The 15,523-nt window shown below is 41.7% G+C and overlaps 1 protein-coding gene across 4 annotated transcripts in view; it reads right to left on the bottom strand.

The window, feature by feature from the left end:
• Nucleotides 1-14,629, bottom strand: part of Bbs9 (Bardet-Biedl syndrome 9) — a 427,340-nt gene extending 412,711 nt beyond the window's left edge. For 3 of the 4 annotated variants that reach the window (XM_036194269.1, XM_036194271.1, XM_036194272.1), the window contains exons 1-2: nucleotides 14,601-14,629; nucleotides 34-184 (exon numbers count right to left, since the gene is read on the bottom strand). In XM_036194269.1, the coding sequence (XP_036050162.1) occupies nucleotides 34-161 (128 nt within the window). In that variant the 5' untranslated portion in view covers nucleotides 162-184; nucleotides 14,601-14,629. Of the gene's footprint in view, nucleotides 1-33; nucleotides 185-3,378; nucleotides 3,399-14,600 lie in introns of those variants that run through there. The other variant, XM_036194270.1, reaches the window with a different exon arrangement.
• Nucleotides 14,630-15,523: the final 894 nt, after the last annotated feature.

Below are 15,523 nucleotides of genomic sequence, written 5' to 3'. Positions count from 1 at the left end.
ATGTGATGCCCAAGAGGGAAACCCCACACTCACGAGACGAACTTCCCAACTTCCACTTGAAGCACAGGGTCCCGCAGGTACACTTCCAGAAGTAAATCTTCAGCCTGAGGCCCATCTCCAGTTTTCACAGAATGGGGATTAAAGATTCTCAAGTAGCCCATGAAGCTGCCCACAATAATTTTATCTGTAGACAGATTTTTAAAAGACAGGTTAACAAACAGACATAGCAAATATCATTGGGAATCAACTCTCTGAAGACTAAAGAAGTCAAAATATTAAAAGATCCTAACCTTGCTTCAAACACAAAGTCACTCTACCAACTGATGATGGAATTAAAGGGAACTAATGAATAACATATACCTTCTCAAAAAACAGCTCTCCATCAATAAAAGTCAAGGAGAGTAGTAAAAATGAGAGTGTTTTTCTTAAGCATCAATTGGTATCCATCATAATTCAGCTCAATGACAGCAAATCACTGTCTCAAAAGACTGATAGAGATTACAGATTTGTTTCATCATGGAATGTTAATTCTATAATTGATTACAACTCTTGAAGATACTCACTGGAGTACCACTGTAACAGTGAGTGGTCTTGGGCACAGTAGTTAAGGAAGGAATGTGTATAGGAATATAAATGATGTCTGCCAAAGAGATATGTTCAAATCTTTGCCCCAGGTACCTGTGTATGTGATGCAGTTTGAAAAGTCTTTGCACATATAACCAAATTAAAATGAGGATACTTTAGGTTAAAAGACATAGAGGAATCCAAATGCCAAATTATGATGCAATGCAACCAGGTGAGCTGGCACAGGCGTCTACTTAGAGCTAGCACTTAGAAGCTGCCTTAGTTACTTTTCTATCACCTATGACAAAGGCAACTTATCAAAGAAAATGTTTGATTTGGGGCTTATGAGTTCAGAGCCATGACAAGGCACACAGTGGTAGGTGTGGCAGCAGGCAGGCAGGCATGGCACTAGAGTAGTAGCTAAAAGCTTTCTTACATCCTTTCCCAAAAGTAGGAAGCAAAGAGAGAGTGTGTGAACTGGGAATGGAACAGACTTTTGGAACCTCAAAGCCTACCCCAGTGACACACCTCCAACAGGGCCACTTCCTAATCCTTCCCAAACAGTTCCACCAACTGGGGACAAGCATTCAAATATATGAGCCTGTGAGGGCCATTCTCATTCACACCACCACAGAAGCTGAGGGAAGACAGAGAATAAGTTGGGGGCTGGGATATGTCTATCTGACAATACCGGCAGAAAATGTTGTGATACTTCTACAAACCAAAGAGTGTCTTGAATTACTGGAACTTAAAAGAAACAAATAAGGACCCTAGAGTCCTCAGAAAAACTAGAAGAAGGAGCTAAACAGATGGCCCAGCAGTTAACAACACTGACTACTCTTGCACAAGGACCAGAGTTCAGTTTTCAGCACCCACATGGTGGCTCACAACCACCTGCAACTCTAGTTCTAGAGTGTCCACCGATGCCCTCTTCTGGCCACCATTGGGTATTGAAACATATGGTACACGTGACTCACACCAGCAAACAGATACAATACACATAAAATAAATAAATAAAATGAATATTTAAAAATAATACTAGAAGAGGCAAAGAAATACTAGAAACCAGAGGAACAGCATGGCCCTGACAACACCTTGATTTCCAAAGCTTAGCATCTACAACTGTGGTAGAATATGTTGCTGTCATTTTAAGCCATTAGAGTGATACTTTGTTATAGTGATATTAAGAAACAAATCTTTATCTGTGGTTGGTATGTAAAATGAATAAAAATTTTAATTGAAAAGAGAAACAATCATCTATTTCAGAGGCAGTCTCTTTCCTTTACTCGGTGCTGCTGTGCCAGGCCATGGACTAAGCAGTCCCCCAGACTAACTCGAAGTCCTCAGCATAACCATCCAGGAAAGGCACTCCCATGGCGACTTCAGTCCTAAAGAAACACAAAGCCACCAGGAATCCAGAAGACCCAACGGCCACATTCTGGAGGTCTGTAAGGTCAGTGATGCCATGATTATTTCTGCCCCTGTCAAGCCAGACAAACCCTGCTTTGCAGCTGGAGGGGTGTTAGTATTCTCAATCCTTCTTCATTTATCATGATGTCCTATTACTTACAGCCAAAACAAAGTTAATTGATGTAGAAATTAACATAGAGAGTAAAATGTAAGCATGAATATCCCTGCAAGGAGAATATTTGGCATCTTGCATTCTGTTGGAGCACCAAGCAGTAAGGCTCCTGTCCATGCTCTAGGTGGGGTTTGAGAGTTCCACACAAAGAAACAGAGTAGATAAAGTATCACAGCTCATCCTCTGGGACCTAGTGCTCTGCCCTAGATTAATTTCAGTTGATGCAATAAAACACTGATCAAAACCATGTACAGGAGGAAAGGGTTGGTTTGGCTTATAGGTTAGCCTATCATTGGCATAGGTTGAGGCAGAAACCTGAGAGCAGAACTAAAAACAGAGACCATGGAGGAATACTGTCCTCCATGGCCTGCCCAGCCTGTGTTCTTATACAGCCCAGGACCACCAGGCCGGGGATGGCACCACCCACAATGCGCTGGGCCATGCTCAGCACATGCCCATTGCCCAAACATTCTGGTGGGCTAGACACCTGCTGCCATAAGCCATCCAGAGAAAGGAGAAACGCCAACATACTTAGTTAGCTTTTTCTACAGATACTGGATAATTGACTATGATACATTTAAAGATCAAAATTCTCATCTTGGGGTAAAGAATAAGACTCAGGGTGTCTGAGACTCTGCAGAATTTCTTGGCATTGACATCAGTGGAACTAACCATTGAAAATCTAACTCAAAGATAATTCCTTGGCATTTAAACCACAGTGATGCATAAGTTGACAAGTCTTGGATCTCTTAGGTGACCAGAAAGCATGGGGTTGTACTCTCATAAGAAGTTACTAGAAGAGTCTGGAATTCCCTTTGCATGCTCTCATGCCTTAGACCCATTATACCTCACTAAATAAACCAAGATTTGACTTCAATATAGACCTTCACAAGTCAGAGGTGAGGGCTGGGAAGATGGCTCAGCAGCTAAGAGCACTTATCACTCTGCTATGGGACCTTGGTTCTATTCCCGGCACCCACACGGTTGCTCACAATTTTCTGTAACTCCAGTTCCAGGGGATCTGAATCCTATGCCCTTTTCTAGCACACACATGGTACTCAGACACATATGCAGGCAAAAATAACGATACACATAAAATAAAATAGTAGTAATTTTTAAAAATCAGAGGCAATAAGAATGGCCAAGTCCAGAAAGGCAAAATCCTAAGCGCAGGAAGAAAGAAAAAACCTGGTTATTATAATAACCAGATCTCAGACAAAAGTTTTACTCACAGATTTTGAGCTAGGACAAATTCATTCATTTATTCATTCATTCCAATGGGAATCCCTGAGAAACATTAAATGAAAAGCCATTAAGATCTCTTCTGTTTTCTTTTTTCTTTCCTAAGTAATAGTTTTAAGAGAGCACTAAAATGTGTTTATCACATTAATTAAGACCTTTTTTCTCATTTATAAACATAACATTCCAGGTCCCTGAAAAAGAGCCACCTCAAGATGCTATAACTAGGCAGTCATGACTTCTTGCCCACTGTCATACATAAGTCAGACTCAGAGTCACATGAACAATGACAGTCTATGATACCCCATACACCTAATATGAGCTTTTTTAATATGTGTAGATGTTTTGCTTTCATGTATATCTATGTGCCACATGTGCACCTGGTGTCCACAGAAGCCAGAAAAGGGCATCAAATTTCCTGGAACTAGAGTTACAGACAGTTATGAGCTGCCAAATGAATCCTGTCCTCCAGGAAAGCACTGTATGCTCCTAACAGCTGTCATCTCTCCAGCCCCTAATATAAATTGTCCTAGGATTTTTCTCTAGGGGACTGTGATAGTTTGAATGAGAAGGACCTCCATAGGCTCACAGATTTTAATGCTTGGTCACCAGGGAATGGCACTAATTGAATGAGTCAAGAGGTGCAGCCTTGTTGGAAGAAGTATGTCACTGGAGGTGGACTTTGAGATTTCAGAAGCTCAAGCCAAGCCCAGTGTCACTCTCTCTTCCTGCTGCCTGCAAATCCAGATGCAAAACTCTCAGGTAGCTACCCCTCCAGCACCATGTCTACCTGGGTGCCACCATGCTTCCCACCATGATGATGACGGACTGAACCTCTGGACTGTGAGCCAGCCCCAGCTCTCTTTCTTTCCTAAGAGTTGCCATGGCCGTGGTGTTTTTTCACAGCAGAACACTGACTAAGACAGGGACTAATGCTCACTTACACAAGTGCACTTGAAGAAAGCAAACAGCCATGCTCTCCAAGTATCCTGAGTACTGACTGAGTTATACTAATTCTAGAGGGCCAGACAGACAGTTACAGAGGACGGAGCTGGCAGAGCAGATGTGCCGAGAGGACTGGTAGAAGCGGGATCAGAATCGGGGACAAAGGGCTCATTAGATTTAACCAGGCATGGAACTTTTCTTTCTGATCTTCTTGTCTTTGTCACAATGGGGAAAAAATCTCTAGGCTCTGCACTGTGCCCCTCTTTCTTACCTGTGCTTTTTATAGCAAGTTTCTTTAAGGAGCCATAGTCCCTGTACCTCCCACTCTCTGTCACTCACTCACTACATATCTAGAAGTGAATACTCATCCACCCTCATCAAGAACATTAGTTAGCAACTGAAGAGATGTACTTTTCTTGCAGAGGACCCCAGCTGGGTCCTCAGCATCCATGTCAAGTGCCTCACAAGTAACCATCTAAAAATCTCACTCCAGGAGACCTGACATCTGGACTCTGCAGGCTCCTGCACTCATGTGCACATAACCCACACACAAATTCAGGCAAACACATGTAATTTATAAAAGTAATAAAAATAAATCATCTTTTTTAATGCAAAGAACAATAATGAATCACTTGCTACTAAATAGATTGAGAACCTTTCACTTCTCTTGTCATTAAAAACTCTGCCCCTCAGCTGGGCGATAGTGGTGCACGCCTTTAATCGGGAGGCAGAGGCAGGTGGATCTCTATGAGTTCGAGGCCAGCCTAGTCTCCAAAGCGAGTTCCAGGAAAGGCACAAATCTAAACAGAGAAACCATGTCTTGAGGAAAAAAACGGGTTGGGGATTTAGCTCAGTGGTAAAGCACTTGCCTGGCAAGCACGAGGCCCTGGGTTCGATCCTCAGCTCAAAATAAAAAAAACTTCTGCCTCTCATGTAGAAGATTGCAAATAGATCCATATCTATTACCATGCATAAAACTCAAGTCTAAGTGGATCAAAGACAACATAAATTCAGTTACACTGAACTTGATAGAAGAGAAAGTAGGAAAGGATGCTTTGGCACAAGAGACCACTTCCTAAATATAACACCAGTAGCACAGACACTGAGAGCAACAATTAATAAATGGGACCTCCTGAAATTGAGAAACTTTTGTAGGGCAAAGGATACACTCTGAATAAGACAAAACAACAGCCTACAGAATGGGAAAAGATCTTCACCAACCCCATATCTGACAGAGGGCTGATGTTCAAAATAAATAAAGAACTCAAGAAACTAGACGTCAAAATACCTAACAATACAATTTTTAAAAAATGGGCTACAGAGCTAAACAGAATTCTCAACAGAAGAATCTCAAATGACCAAAAGACATTTAAGGAATTGCTCAACATCCTTAGTCATCAGGGAAATGCAAATCAAAACGACTCTGAGATACCATCTTACACCTGTCAGAATGGCTAAGATCAAAAACACTGAGGACAGCTTATGTTGAAGAGGATGTGGAGCAAGGAGAACACTCCTCCATTGTTGGTGGGAATGCAAACTTGTAAGGCCACTTTGGAAAACTGTATGGCAACTTCTCAGAAAATTGAGAATCAATCTACCTCAAGACCCAATGATACCACTCTTGGGCATACACTCAAGGTATGCTCAATTATACCACAAGGACACTTGTTCAACTATGTTCATAGCAGCATTATTCATAATATCCAGGACCTGGAAACAACCTAGATGTCCCTCAACTGAAAAGTGGATAAAGAAAATGTGATACATATACACAATGGAGACCTACTTAGCAGCAAAAATAAAAATAAAAATAAAAATAAAAAAAGATGACATCATGAAATTTGCAGACAAATGGATGGAACTAGAAAATATCATCCTGAGTGAGGTAACCCAGACTCAGAAGGACAAACATGATATATACTCATTCATAAGTGGATACTAGATGTAAAGGATAACCAGACTACAACCCACAGCTCCAGAGAAGCCAGCTAACAAGGAGAACCCTAAAAGTGATGCATAGATGGCCCTGGGAAGGAGAAATAGATGAGATCTCCATAAGTAAACTGGGGATGAGAAGTGGGCAATGGAGGGTAGGGGATGGGGGATGAGAGTATAAGGGAATGGGATGGTTGAGCTGGAACAGGTATGGAGTGGGAGAGCAATGAAAGAGATACCATGATAGAGGGAGACATCATAGAGATAGGGAGAAACCTGGTAATAGGGAAGTTCCCAGGAATCCACAAGGATGACCCCAGCTTAGACTACTAGCAATAGTGGAGAGGGTGCCTGAACTGGCTTACACCAGTAATCAGATTGGTGAATACCCCAACTGTCATTATAGAGTCTTCATCTAGTAACTGATGGAAGCAGATGCAGAGATCCACAGCCAAGTACCAGGCTGTGAGCTCCAGTAGGATAGTCAAAGAGAGGGAAGAGGGATCCTATGAGCAAGTGGCATCAAGATCATGATTGGGAAACCTACAGAGACAATCAAATCAAGCTAATGGGAACTCATGAACTTTAGACCAACGGTTGTGGCACCTCCATGGGACTGGACTAGACCCTCTGCATAATTGAGACAGTTGTGTAGCTTGATCTGCTTAAGGGGCCCCCTGGCAGTAGGATCAGGATCCATCTCTAGTGCATGAGCTGGCTTTTTGGAGCCCATTACCTATGGTGGGATATCTTGCACAGCCTTAATGCAGGGGGAGGGGCTTGGACCTGCCTCAACTGAATGTACCAGACTCTGCTGACTCCCCATGGAAGGCCTTACCTTTTCAGAGGAGGAAATGTGGGGTGGGTTCAGGGGGAGGGATGGGGGATGGGAGGAGGGAAGAGAGGAGGATCTGTGGTTGGTATGTAAAATGAATAAAAAAATTTCTTAATAAAAGAAATTTTTAAGGGGCCGGAGGGATGGCTCAGAGGTTAAGAGCACTGACTGCTCTTCCAGAGGTCCTGAGTTCAATTCCCAGCAACCACATGATGGCCCACAACCATCTATAATGGGATCTGGTGTCCTCTTCTGGCCTGCAGGCAGAACTTTCTATATATAATAAGTAAATCTTTAAAAAAAATTTTTCAAACAAACAAACAAAAAAAAATTCTGCCTCTAAGCTGGGATGTAGCTTAGTTAGTAAAGTGCTTGCCCAGCATCGACAGTGCCCTTGGTTCCATCCCCAGCATCATATAAAAGTAGGCACAGTGGCATGTGACAGTAGCTCCAACACTCGGGAGCTGGTGGCCGAAGGATCAGAACTTCAAGGTCATCCTCAGCTACACAGTGAGGCAGAGATGAGTCTGGGCTATATGAGACCCTTCATAAGCAAACAAGGGAGCATGCCTGCCTTGGTTCCTCCGACTCTCTGGAAGGTCTCTCAGATCTAGTACTGACTACTTCCCAACCTCCGCTTCAGTGCTCACTTTCTCAGCCTGGCACTTCCTTCCCTCTTATTCCACACTGTGGGTCCTCTACACTGTCTCCCCTGAGTTTTCACACATTCTAAGCACTTCAAATATCACATCCAAACCTCTACTTATATTCGGAGTACTAGATACTGTTACCTTAGAAAGACCATATCTCCAACTGTTCATATCGATCTCCTACTCCCTAAGATAACCAGAATTCTCAAACCCTAGGGTAGGCAATTCAACTTCAGAGTATTCATAATGCAGATACCTGAGCTGATACCGCGATCCATCCCCAGGGAAAAGCACCATACAGGCTCTCATGCCTGGGATAGACAATCCTCATATACAGTGATCACTCCAGGCTATTAGTACAGGACAGCTACCCAGCTTTGGAAAATGATGATCATTGGTTTTGTCTATGTGGCACATAGACATATACGTGTAATGATGTTTATATGGCATAAATTAGGAAAAAAGAAGATAATGCTCACAACTAGGCACAAACTGGTAGCCCAGAATGGAACTCTAATAAAAATAAATGAAAGCAGCATACATCAGCAGCATAGTTTTCCACCAAGCTGAGATCTCAAAACTTTACACGGAAGTGAGCTTCAGAGTATCGTCGGGACAACAAAGGAAAGGAGATTATAAACTCCCAAGAGTCAGCCTGGGTAATCATTGAGGAGCTCCCAGGGCAGCTCTGACGAGAAGGCCGTCCCCGCTCTTACAGTGGGAGGGCTGGCCTGGATTTTCCTCAAAACTAAATTAAAAGACACTTCTGCACTTTAGGACCTTATGCTACTCTATCTCTCTTCCTCCTTCCTCCTCCTCCACTTCCTCTTCCTCACCTTCCTCCTCCTCCCCTTCCTCCTCACCTTCCTCCTCCTCACCTTCCTCCTCCTCACCTTCCTCCTCCTCACCTTCCTCTTCCTGTCTTCCTCCTCTTCTTCCTACTTTGCCAGTGTAACTTTCTCTCTTCCCTTGCCTCTAGCTAACACATTTTCATGATAGGTAATAGAAATAAAGTAAAGATTAGAGCCCCAGGGACCAGCCAGCTGCCTCTTCCCCCACCCCTTTGCCAAGAAAACAACCCCCTGTGATACCAGTGAAAACCAGAATCATAAGCCCACCCTGCACCAAATTGGGAACAGGTAAGGCCCTATCTCTGGACTGGGCAGGCCAGGTCCCTAGCCCTTAGGCCCCAAGGGCACATTTCGTGCCCCTCTGCCAAGCCATTGGAGTCCCAGGAACTGGCCAGCTCCCTCTTCCCCCACTCCCTCACCAAGAAAACAGGAACTACCCTGCACCAACTAGGAATAGGTGTTCCATCAGACAGAGCCCACTGGTGCCCATTGGACTAAGATCTGCACCCTGAGACACAGAAATGCCTATGAAGGTACAAGAAGCTTATAGAACACCAAATAGACTGGATTAAAAAAAAAAGTACCCTCACCACATAATAATCAAACCACTAAACATACAGAATAAAGAAAAAAATATTAAGAGCTGCATAGGCAAAAGGCCAAGTAACATATAAAGGCAGACCCACCAGAATAACACCTGACTTCTCAATGTAGACTCTGAAAGCCAGAAGGTCCTGGACAGATGTTATGCAGACACTAAGAGACCATGGATGCCAACCCAGACTATTATATCCAGCAAAACTCTCAATCGCAATAGACAGAGTAAACAAAATATTCCATGTTAAACCAGATTTAAATAATACCTATCCACAAACCCAGCCTTACAGAAAGCACTAGAAAGAAAAAAAATCCAACCTAAGGAAGTTAGATATACTCATGAAAACACAAGCAAACGATATTCCCACACCAACCAATACCAAAGAAGAGAAATACACAAAACTACTAACAAAAAAAAAATAACAAGAATTAACAATAACTGGTCATTAATATCCATCAATATCAATGGTCTCGATTCACCTATAAATAGACAGATACTACCTCAGAATAAAAGGTTAGAAAAATATTTTCCAATCAAATAGACTTAAGCAGCAAGCTGGTATTCTAATATCTAGTAAAATAGACTTCAAACTAAAATCAATTGAAAGAGATCAGGAAAGACATTACATACTTATCACAGGGAAAATCCACCAAGATGAAGTCTCAATTCTGAACATTTATGCCCCAAACACAAGAACAACCACATTTGTAAAAGAAACATTACTAAAGCTTACATCGCACATCAAATCCCACAAACTAGTAATGGAGACTTCAACACCCCACTCTCACCACTGGATAGATCTGCCAGACTGAAACTTAACAGAGAAATAAGGGACCTAACAGAAGTTATGACTCAATTGGACTTAATACCAATACTCTTCAAATTGTTCACACAATAAAAACAGAAGGAACATTACCAAACTCCTTCTATGAGGCTACAGTTTTCCTGATACCCAAACCTCACAAAGATGCAACAAGGAAAGAGAATTACAGAGCAATCTCCCTCATGAACATTGATGCAAAAATACTCAATAAAATACCGAATCCAAGAACACATCAAAAAAATTATCCACCATGATGAAGTATGCTTCATCCCAGGGATGCAAAGATGGTTCAACATACAAAAATCTGTCAATATAATACACCATATAAACAAACGGAAAGAAAAAAACCACATGATTATCTCATTAGATGCTGAAAAAGCCTTTGTCAAAATCCAACACCCCTTCATGGTAAAGGTCTTAAAGAGATCAGGAATATAAGGAATATTCCTAAATATAATAAAGGTAATTTAAAGCAAGCCAACAGCCATCAACAAAGTAAATGGAGAGAAACTCAAAGCGATTCCACTAAAATCAGGAATAAGACAAGGTTGTCCACTCTCCCCATATTTATTCAATATAGTACTTGAAGTTCTAGCTAGAGCAATAAGACAACAAAAGGAGATCAAAGGGATATAAATTGAAAAGGAAGAAGTAAAACTTTCACTATTTGCAGACAATATGATAGTGTACATAACTGACCCTAAAATTTCTACCAGGGAACTCCTATAGCTAATAAACTCCTTCAGTAATGTGGCAGGATACAAGATTAACTCAAAAAAAAAAAAAAAATCAGTAGCCTTCCTATATACAAATGATAAAAAGGCTGAGAAAGAAATCAGAGGAACATCACCCTTTACAACAGCCATAAATAATATAAAATACCTTGGGGTAACTCTAACTAAGCAAGTGAAAGACCTGGATAAGAACTTTAAGTCTCTGAAGAAAGACATTGAAGAAGATATCAGAAAATGGAAAGATCTCCCTATGCTCATGCACAGGTAGAGTTAACATAGTAAAAATAGCAATCTTACTGAAAGCAATCTACAAATTCAATGCAATCCCCATCAAAATCCCAACACAATTCTTCACAGACCTGGAAAGAACAATACTCAACTTCATATGGAAAAACAAAAAAAAAAAAAACAGGATAGCTAAAAGAATGCTGTACAATAAAGCAACCTCTGGAGGCATCACCATCCCTGACTTCAAGCTCTACTATAGAGCTACAGTAATAGAAACAGCTTGGTACTGGCATAAAAACTGACATGTGGACCAATGGAATCAAATTGAAGATGCTGACATTAATCCACACATATACGAACACCTGATTTTTGACAAAGAAGCCAAAACTGTACAAAGGAAAAAACAAATGGTGCTGGCATAACTGGATGTCAACACATAGAAGATTACAAATGGATCCATATCTATCACCATAAAACTCAAGTCCAAGTTGATCAAACATAAATCCAGTTACACTGCACCTGATAGAAGAGAAAGTAGGAAGTAGTCTTGAATGCACTGGCACAGGAGAACAATTCCTGAATACAACACCAGTAGCACAGACACTGAGAGCAACAATTAATAAATGGGACCTCCTGAAACTGAGAAGCTTTTGTAGGGCAAAGGATACAGTCAATAAGACAAAACAACAGCCTATAGAATAGGAAAAGATCTTCACCAACCCCATATCTGACAGAGGGCTGATCTCCAAAATATATAAAGAACTCAAGAAACTAGACATCAAAATACCTAACAATACAATTTTTTAAAAATGGGCTACAGAGCTAAACAGAATTCTCAACAGAAGAATCTCAAATGACCAAAAGACATTTAAGGAATTGCTCAATATCCTTAGTCATCAGGGAAATGCAAATCAAAACGACTCTGAGATACCATCTTACACCTGTCAGAATGGCTAAGATCAAAAACACTGAGGACAGCTTATGTTGGAGAGGATGTGGAGCAAGGGGAACACTCCTCCACTGTTGGTGGGAATGCAAACTTGTACAGCCACTTTGGAAATCAGTATGGAGACTTCTCAGAAAATTGGGAATCAACCTACCTCAAAACCCAATGATACCACTCTTGGGCATATACTCAAGGAATGCTCAATCATACCACAAGGACACATGCTCAACTATGTTCATAGCAGCATTATGCATAATTTCCAGGACCTGGAAACAACCTAGATGTCCCTCAATTGAAGAATGGATAAAGAAAATGTGATACATATACACAATGGAGGACTACTCAGCAGAGAAAAACAATAACATCATGAAATTTGCAGGCAAATGGATGGAACTAGAAAATATCATCCTGAGTGAGTGAGGTAACCCAGACTCGGAAGGACAAACATGGTATGTACTCACTCATAAGTAGATACTAGATGTAAAGCAAAGGATAACCAGACTGCAACCCACAGCTCCAGGGAGGCTAGCTAGTAAGGAGGGCCCTAGGAAGGACACATGGATCACCCAGTAAAGGAGAAATAGATGAGATCTACATGAGCAAACTGGGGGCAAGGGAGGGCAGGTAAAGGTGGGCAAGTGATGGGGGATGAGAACATAGGGGAACAGGAGGTTTGAGCTGGAACAGGGACAGAGTGGGAGAGCAAGGAAAGAGATACCATCATAAATGAAGACATCATGGGAATAGGGAGAAACAGAGTGCTAGGGAGGTTCCCAGGAACCCACAAGGATGATCCCATCCTAGACTACTGGCAATAGTCAAGAGGGTGTCTGAACTGGCCTACTCTGGTGATCAGATGGCTGAATACCCTAACTGTCATCATAGAGCCATCATCCAGTGACTGATGGAAGCAGATGCAAAGATCCATGGTCGAGTGCCAGGCCAAGCTCCAGAAGTCCAATCAATGAGAGAGATGAGGGATTCTATGAGCAAGGGACATCGAGATCATGATGAGAAAATGTACAGAGACGACCAACCAAACTAGTGGAAACATATGAACTGTGGACTAATATCTGTGGAGCCCCCATGGTATTGGACTAGGCCCTGTGGATAGGCGAGACAGTTGTTTAGCTTGAACTGTTTTGGGGGGCCCCCCAGGCAGTGGGGTTGGGATCTGTCCCTGGTGCATGAGTGGGCTTTTTGGAGCCCAGTGCCTATGGTGGGACACCTTTCACAGCCTTGGTGCAGGGAGGAGGGGCTTAGACCTGCCTCAGCTGAATGTACTAAGCTCTGCTGACTCCCCATGGAAGACCTTGCCTCGGAGGAGGTGGTAAGGGGAGGTGGGTTGGGGAGATAAGGCTGGGAGATGGGAGGAGGGAGGTATGTAAAATGAATAGAAAATTTAATTTAAAAATTCAAAAAAGAAAAAGAAAGAAAGTAAGAGGAAAGGAGTGATATTTATATGACCAGATTAATTTTCTTTTTGAATATATGAATTGCAAAGTAAGAGCTCATGAAATGCAAACTATTTAAACTTAGTACAAATTTCATACTGTAATAATATAAAACTAGACCGTTTTTCTTCTTCATTTTTTTAATAGTTTTTGAAGATAACTATTTCCAAGACAAGATTTTCTTTCTGTATCCTTGACTGTCCTGGAACTCATTCTGTAGAGTAGGTTAACCTTGAACTCACAAAGATCTGCCTACCTGTACCTCCTGTGTACTAGGATTAAATGCATGCACCACCACTGCCCAGTTTGACCTAGGCCCTTCTTAAAGACCACTTAAAATATGAATATGGGGAGAAGCAAGTAATGTCAGAACAGGACAGTAGCTGGTTTCTGTAAAACAAAACGAAAGCAATAACTTAGCAATCGTTTGCCCTCGCTAACAGAATTAGCATGATGTTCTTACAGCATTAATGTTTCCAGATTCAATTAGAAAAGCACATCATAGTCAGGCAGTGGTGGCGCATGCCTGTAATCCCAGCACTCGGGAAGCAGAGGCAGGTGGATCTCTGTGAGTCCGAGGCCAGCCTGGGCTACAGAGCGAGTCCAGGACAGGCAATGCTAAACAAAGAAACCCTGTCTCGAAAAACAAAAAAGAAAAGAACATCATTTTCATTGTAAATAATTTCTAAAACGAATTTTTATTTTAAATATTTTACTAGCTCTTCCTTAAAAGATCCCACTTGGTAGCTAATCAAGTGCCATATGATTTGTCTATTAATTCCACCAAATTAATATGACAGAATGAGCAAAAGCCAGAATGATATCAACAACAAAGCAGAGGGAATAACTGTCAGCTGCCATCTACACACTACTTATAAGAAAACACCAGGCATGGTGGCACATGCTCATAATCGCAACCTCAGGAGGATCGGAGTGAGGTTGGGGCCAGCCTAGACTATCTCATGAAAGTTTATCTCCAAAACAGGGCGGGGGAGGGGGGCGGAGGAAGCAGGGAGGAGGCCCTTCAAACCTAGGTTATAATTACGACCTGCAGTCAGTCATGTTCTGTTAAGTTCATATTCTCATTTCTTTAAAGCTTTGCTCGGGGGAAATTCAGTCTATAGCCCAATATCAGAAAACCTCCTTGGCAAGTGTGAGGCCTGAGTTCAGTCCCCAACACTGGGAGACAAAAGCACACCCGCAACCCCCTTACCTTGTCCATCTCCACTGTTGTCGACATCTTTCAAAAATTTCTGCTTCATAGAAAATTCTGCTAGATATTCTAGGCCTGTAGGCTAAAGATGGGTGCCCCAACATTGCAGAGGAAACTTAGGTGACTGTCCAGGCAGTCAGGTGTCTTTGTCATTTCTATTGTTTTGGAAGTGACTTGCACTGCACTTCCAGTTTATTGAAGTAATATTATACCCTTCTGGGTCTTCGATGGAGTTGAAGACTAGATAGCTATAGTTGCAGTTTTCCTTAGCTATGATAAAAGGCAAATTAGGTACAAAACTTTGGACTTACCAAGATAGGAGAAATAATAGAGTATTTTTTTTTCTGACCTTGCCAAATACAAATGGGCTGGATATTTTAAATCTAATTCTTAATTGATAATTGTTTTTATTGTATATAGTTAAAACCTTTTCTTTTTTAGGCAAAAAGGAGGAAATGTGGAATATTAGTTTAACTATGTAAATGTGTTACATTTGTTTGTGCTGCAGAATAATTGTTTAACTATGTAAAGATGTGCTACATTTGTTTTACCTTGCCTGCATAAGGCACCTGATTGGTACCTTAAAAAGATGAATGGCTAATAGCTATGCAGTAGAGGGATAGGTGGGGCTGGTGGGCAGAGATAATAAGTGGGAGGAGGAATCCAGGCTCCTGAGAGAATGAGGAAGAAAGAGAGGGAGACTCCAGGGGTCAGCCAGCCAGGCATTTGCCAGCTAGCCAGAAATGGAGGAAGCAGGAAAGTGGGACATACAGGATGAAAGAAAGGTAAAAAGCACCAAGGCAAAATGTAGATGAAGAGAAACAGGTTAAATTAAGTTATAAGAGCTAGTGGGACAAGCCTAAATTAAGGCTGAGCATTCATAACTAATAATAAGTCTCCATGTAATGTTTTGGGGGCTGGGG

Source organism: Onychomys torridus, chromosome 7 (assembly GCF_903995425.1).
Source record: "Onychomys torridus chromosome 7, mOncTor1.1, whole genome shotgun sequence".
In the NCBI taxonomy this organism is placed as follows: domain Eukaryota; kingdom Metazoa; phylum Chordata; class Mammalia; order Rodentia; family Cricetidae; genus Onychomys; species Onychomys torridus.
The sequence above is the reverse complement of the archived record's forward strand: the minus strand, read 5'-3'. Positions and strand labels throughout refer to the sequence as shown.